The following is a 6,237-nucleotide window of genomic DNA, read 5'->3' as shown; positions in this document are numbered from 1 at the left end:
TGGCGAAAATTTGTGTTAAATTTGTTTAGCCAGACATTTGTTCAAACCGCGCCCTAAGGTTACTAACATTGTCTTTTCTGCGTACAGGAGAGGAGGGGGTCTCCTTCTTCGAGTCCTTTATTGAGTGCGTTTTCCGAAGGCCTTCCCTGTATGTCTTGAGAATAAGTTCCTTGCTGTGACAAGATGATCCCGGTGTTTCTTGGCCTATCGGCAGTTCCGCGGTGTTCTGTCGTCTTTCGCTGCTTGATTTATGTTTTTTTAGCCGGCGGTTTCCTGGTCCCTTTGCCCTCCTTTTGGTCAGGCTTGAAAGCGGTGGCGAATAGGAGTCTAGAGGAAATAAGTTTTCGATCGTGATCAGCATCAAATTTCTAATATCAATGCTCATTCAACCCCTGAGGTCATGAGCATTAGGGATATGATCACCCAAGGTGAATTTTCTTTATATTTTAGTAACTCTCTCCCCAGTACTTATATAAGAAAATTATGGGGACAAGATAGGAGAATTTGTTCTTTGATATTAGCGGTTAAAGGGTTAAGCTTGAACAGTGACCAACACTAAGTGACCAACATGTTACTTCTTCATACATCATGACTATAGGCGAACCTTTGTTTACACTTTTTGCCTCATTAACATATGCTTATCACTATCTGATGACGGTAATAAAATAAAATCTCTGAATATTGAACGGGCATAACAGTTTCAGTTTTCTCTGAAAATTTGAGCCCAATACATTGAATGGTTTCGGAGAAATTCTCTCCTAAAAACTCGAAATTTTACAGAGAATGTATGGCTCAGTAACTTTTTTGCCACCCTGTAACTCCGCAGTTTTTGATGGCTGGCATTTCCTTCAATATTGCTTGCAAAGAGCTGAAAATTGCTCAACTTAATAATAATCAGCCCTTTCAACTTTTGCACTTAGTTCATATATACGGCCACGGCTTCTATGAGTTGAGTTGTGTGCTAATGAAGAAAAACATAAACAATGACGTCAGCAAAGATTCGCCTATTACAAACCAGTACTGGACATGGGAATAAAGAAAATGATCACTAAAGGTAAAACTTCCTGTTGTTTAAAACAAATTCTCCCTAACCAGTTTCGTAGGGAAGGGTGAAAAGAATGTACATGTAGATATCAGAGCTTAAAAAGTTAAGTGTATTCCGTGAAATATCTCATGAGTGATGTTGATTTTTCGTTTTTCGTGAAACACATGAGCCATTGGGCGAGTTAATACAGTCAACTCTCATTATAGCGGACACCCTCGAGACGTCGTTTAGTGTCCGTAATAGCGGGGTGTGGGGAAAAAGAGAGGTGGCGGCCTGGGGCTTGAGATTCCAGTTATTTATGAGTTACGTGGCGACCCAAAATATCTTGTAAGACTTGACAAGCTTATCAACAGTAGCGAATCTTCTAAGCAGCCATTGTGAATGGAGGTGAGGGCTTGGTCTCTCCTAAAGATTCTGGAAGGAAAGGGCATAAGCTGAAGCGAAAACGCACAGTCTGTTGTACAGCCACGAAAGAGATTGGTGCGAAAATAAACGTTCCAGAAATCCTTTGAAGTGTGTTTTGACAAATGACGAGTATCAGACTACAATTTACGGTTTACAAGACCTTAAAAACGTGTCCGTTACTTTACCTAGGTCATTGAAAGAAGAGGCATTTTCCCGCCGGTTTTCGTCCTCCTTTATCCATGAACTCTTCGTAGTTAAACTCTCACGAGAGTAAGCTGAAGGTCCTGCCGCTTCTGGTCCCCCCAGGCTTCCTGTCAATTGATGAGGACTTGGACAGAGTGAAAGCACATGGTTACGAAAAACAGCCTTGTTAAGGACGGTGCCTACTAATAAGGGAGTATTTTTGTGTGGTTTATGACTATAAGGGGAAAGCAGATCTTAGCAAGGGCTATTGAAATCCAAAAAGAAAATTGGGGGTAGCCAGGCTTTTTTTTAAAGATAATGAGGCAACAATTATTTTAAAAACAGTAAAATACAAAGCAATTTATAAAGCAAATAATCTAAAAAAAGAGCAAGGCTGATTTCACGGTCAGGGAAGTATATTTTCCAATATTTCGAAAGGCACGGCCTTTCTTCTTCAGGGTATGTTTGAGACTGACCCTGTGGCAAGATACGTTACAATTTAAACAGTTACAATAGATACCTGAAAAAAGGCTAAAGTTACATAAACAAAAACGTTACAATTTGAAATTTGAAAATACAACTGGTAAATAGGTATAAGCTAACGTTACAACGTGGTAGACGAAAACAAAATACGTAACAATGAGTTAATTACATAACTTAGGAAGATGAAAGACGGGAAAAATGTTCATGTCTCATCTCTCCTATTAAGACCTAAGGGTTCAATAGTTTGACCCCTGTCGATGAGGTATGCCTCTCTAGCTTTGCGTACACTGTCACGATTAGATTTGATGAGTTCGAGAGGAATTAGTAGCATGTCAGAAGCGTTATGGTCGTTAGAAAGAAAATGTTCTGAAACTGTGGTGGGTTTGGAACTGTTTGTTTGTTTGTCAACTGGTCTACGGTGCTCGTTAAAACGGTCTTTTAAGTCGTCGTTTTGTTTCTCCTATGTATTGTTTGTGGCAGCGGTTGCAGTGTACCATGTAAATAACGTTTTTAGAGTTACAGTCTATATGATGAGTAATATGTCTAGTTTCGCCGGTAGAATGAAATGTGTAGCTGGTACGTCCGTCTGGTATGTAGTTGCAAGTTAAACAGTTGTCCCCACATCGAAAAGATCCATGGGGTAGGTTGTTTTGTGTGGGATTACGTAGTTTGGCGCTAACCAGTAAAACACTCAGGTTGTTGGTCCGTCGGAAGGCAACAAGAGGTGTGGCTTTGAAAACGTTAGCGCGTAAACGACGACTTAAAGACCGTTTTAACGAACACCGTAGACCAGTTGACAAACAAACAAACAGTTCCAAACCCACCACAGTTTCAGAACATTTTCTTTCTAATGACCATAACGCTTCTGACATGCTACTAATTCCTCTCGAACTCATCAAATCTAATCATGACAGTGTACGCAAAGCTAGAGAGGCATACCTCATCGACAGGGGTCAAACTATTGAACCCTTAGGTCTTAATAGGAGAGATGAGACATGAACATTTTTCCCGTCTTTCATCTTCCTAAGTTATGTAATTAACTCATTGTTACGTATTTTGTTTTCGTCTACCACGTTGTAACGTTAGCTTATACCTATTTACCAGTTGTATTTTCAAATTTCAAATTGTAACGTTTTTGTTTATGTAACTTTAGCCTTTTTTCAGGTATCTATTGTAACTGTTTAAATTGTAACGTATCTTGCCACAGGGTCAGTCTCAAACATACCCTGAAGAAGAAAGGCCGTGCCTTTCGAAATATTGGAAAATATACTTCCCTGACCGTGAAATCAGCCTTGCTCTTTTTTTAGATTATTTGCTTTACAATTTTTTTGTTGATTAGATCCTTCACTACAGGATCCGGTACTTTTATTTTGTCACGGTGGTCCTTGCAAACACAGTTTATCACTGGTTTTTACTGAAAGCAATTTATGGCGTTTTTTCTCCAAATTGAAGCTTTATTATCTCTGAAAAATGCATGATTACCCCAATTTTATTTTCCATACCAAGAGCACTTGCTAAGTTCTGCTTTCTCCGCATAGTTTTAAATCGCGCAAAAATATCCATGTAATAGTAGGCACCACCCATTGGAATGCGCAGAACGTATGCGCAGTAACTAAAGTAGGCACCGTCCTTAAAAGAAAATACGTATCAAACTATACCTAAATCTGCTGGATTCTCGCCCAGTGCCTTCGACGAGGATTTTTCGAAAAATCGCTCCTCCGATGCGAGCAAATTAGTTGGTCGTGCAGCCGTGGTTTGATAAGACTAACAAATGTCAGGGATATTTACGTAACTATGGGTGATGAGAGCAACTCTGGCTGATGTGGCTGACAGTTAACTGCGGTCTAACGCAACAAAAAAAGTTAGTCAGCTTTAAGGACGGTGCCTACTAATAAAGAAGTATTTTGCGCGGTTTATGACTATGCGATCAAAGCAGATCTTAGCAGGGTAACCACGCATTTTTTAGAGATAATTAAGCAACAATTAATCTAAAAAAATGGTAAAATACAAAGTTAATGAATGGCGTTTTATTTCCAAATTGAAGCTTTATTATCTCTGAAAAATGCATGGTTATCCCCAATTTTCTTTTGGGGTACCAAAAGCACTTGCTAAGTTCTGCTTTCTCCGCATAGTTTTCAACCGCGCAAAAATATCCCACTATTAGTAAGCACGGCCCATATGAAACCCGAGTTTCTCGAGATGCGCAGAAGGTATGCGCAGTAACAATAGTAGGCACCGTCTTTACAATCTCGTTCCAGGAGCCCGCGTGGCCCTTAGGTGCTGACCAAAAGAAAAGCGGGCTCTGGGAACGAGATTGCCGTCCTTAAGGGACTTTTCTTATTTTTTCACGTTTGATCCGCGGTTAAAATTGCCTATGACGAGTTTAATTGTGGGTAACACCTTAAGGCTCGCAAAATTGATATAGTTCAGTGCGTTCATCGCTAGACTGTCAGGCATTAGTCTAGCCCAACTGTGGGTGATGAGCCTAACTTTGAATATGAGCCCAACCACGAATGTTGAGTGTATAAACTTTGGTACGCTCGATTACCTGCCGCTGTTCGGGAAATGAGCCCACGCTCACCCCCGAAGAGACGGTTGGTTGCGTCTGATTTCTATTGTTGGATTCAGCCAATCAGGTTACCGCCTGCGGATTTTCGTCTGGCAACATTAGCGCATATATTATCATAATCCAACAGACTTGTAGATTGCAAAATTTCAAAGCTGTCTAACTAGGTTCGATTACCAGCCGTTGTTCTGGAAATGATCAGCCTACCCGAGGGAGCGGTGGAAATCGAGCGTATAAACTATGGGTGATGAGCCTATAACCATTGGTGATGTGCCTAGCTGAGATAGGGATGGGCCAAATGTGAGTGATAAGCCTAATATTGGGTGATGAGTCTAACTATGGGTAATAATGTTAACTGTAAGGAAAGAATCTAACTATGGTTGGTGAAGGCTCTTGATTCGCACTTAACGTCATCACCCTGGGCCGGGTTGTTCGAAAGCCGTTTAACGCTAATCCACGATTAAAAGTTAACCGAGGTTTTCATCTCGCTCATTAAAAATGATTTTAAGCTCATTTTAAGCCAACGGTAAAGAAAATTCTAAGGCAAAACTTAGGGACAAAATCTTTTAACCGAATCCTTATGGATTAGTAAATATACTCGAATCAAAGTTCACGTTAACCCAGGATTAGCTTAATAGGGCTTTCAACAACTGAGCCCTGGTCTCTGATTCGTATTGTTCCAGGCCCCTTTTTATCAATGACATTTGTATTTTCTTGCTAGTATCCTAAACTTACTTTAACTTACCCAGTGAATTGAGTGCGTTTTTGCGTGCTAGCACTCTCAAAAGCCTATGGAAAAATCAAGGAAATGAAAAAAAAAATGGGTGTACAAGCTAAATCACATGGAAACAAATTCATATATAATTATTCTACTGGAGAAATCTAAGACAAGTCCTCAATTAATTCCTTAAAGTGATGCCTGTAATAGGTTTTTTTAGGTGAAAACATCATTACACGATCTTGCGTTTTTTGTGGAAACCACACAAATTTGACGATGTTGCTATTTGTTTGGGGGGTGGAGGGCTGGCAGATAACCCATGACCCTTTAGCTCTTAGACAGAAATGAGAAAGACACTATAGCTAGCGACAAACTCAGTAGAAGTCAACTTTCAAAAGCTGTATTTTCACTGGACCCTTAACTTATAACCTAGAGCTGTACTGCTTTTGGGGCCGAGTACATTGTCCAATTGTTCGTTCTTTTGTCCTCTCGACCAACCATGTTAGACGTTGCAAACGGTGCAGGTCTCCCCGACAAATTAGACGGTTTTAATACGCCGAAAATTGCTAGGTGTACCCGCTACTCTGACAATCGTTTTCGCCGATCGCCGCGATAGGTGTATAAAATTAACAATTACTCCAAGAGCGCGCGTTGGATATGAGATGATAGATTGCGAAGGAAGCGGGTAGCGCCGAGTTGGCAATAATCATACCATATCCCACAAGCGCGAATGGAATTCGAATATAAAAAGTTGTTAAAGTTGGTGTTGCAAAAAAAAAAAAGAGAACATTAACCCAGAAATATTGCTAGATCTTGATGATTTTCCTTTGCAAGAAC

General features: G+C 40.2%; 1 protein-coding gene across 1 annotated transcript in view; it reads right to left on the bottom strand.

Annotated features, from left to right (window-relative positions):
- Nucleotides 1-9: 9 nt before the first annotated feature.
- The window catches only part of LOC146483811 (uncharacterized), a 7,761-nt gene continuing 1,533 nt past the window's right edge, over nucleotides 10-6,237 (bottom strand). Inside the window, exons 2-4 of the mRNA XM_085105994.1 lie at nucleotides 5,428-5,471; nucleotides 1,636-1,778; nucleotides 10-327 (exon numbers count right to left, since the gene is read on the bottom strand). Of these exons, the coding sequence (XP_084962120.1) occupies nucleotides 26-327; nucleotides 1,636-1,778; nucleotides 5,428-5,471 (489 nt within the window). The 3' untranslated portion in view covers nucleotides 10-25. The remainder of the gene's footprint in view (nucleotides 328-1,635; nucleotides 1,779-5,427; nucleotides 5,472-6,237) is intronic.

Source organism: Pavona decussata, unplaced genomic scaffold (assembly GCF_977016875.1).
Source record: "Pavona decussata unplaced genomic scaffold, jaPavDecu1.1 SCAFFOLD_38, whole genome shotgun sequence".
In the NCBI taxonomy this organism is placed as follows: domain Eukaryota; kingdom Metazoa; phylum Cnidaria; class Anthozoa; order Scleractinia; family Agariciidae; genus Pavona; species Pavona decussata.
The sequence above is the reverse complement of the archived record's forward strand: the minus strand, read 5'-3'. Positions and strand labels throughout refer to the sequence as shown.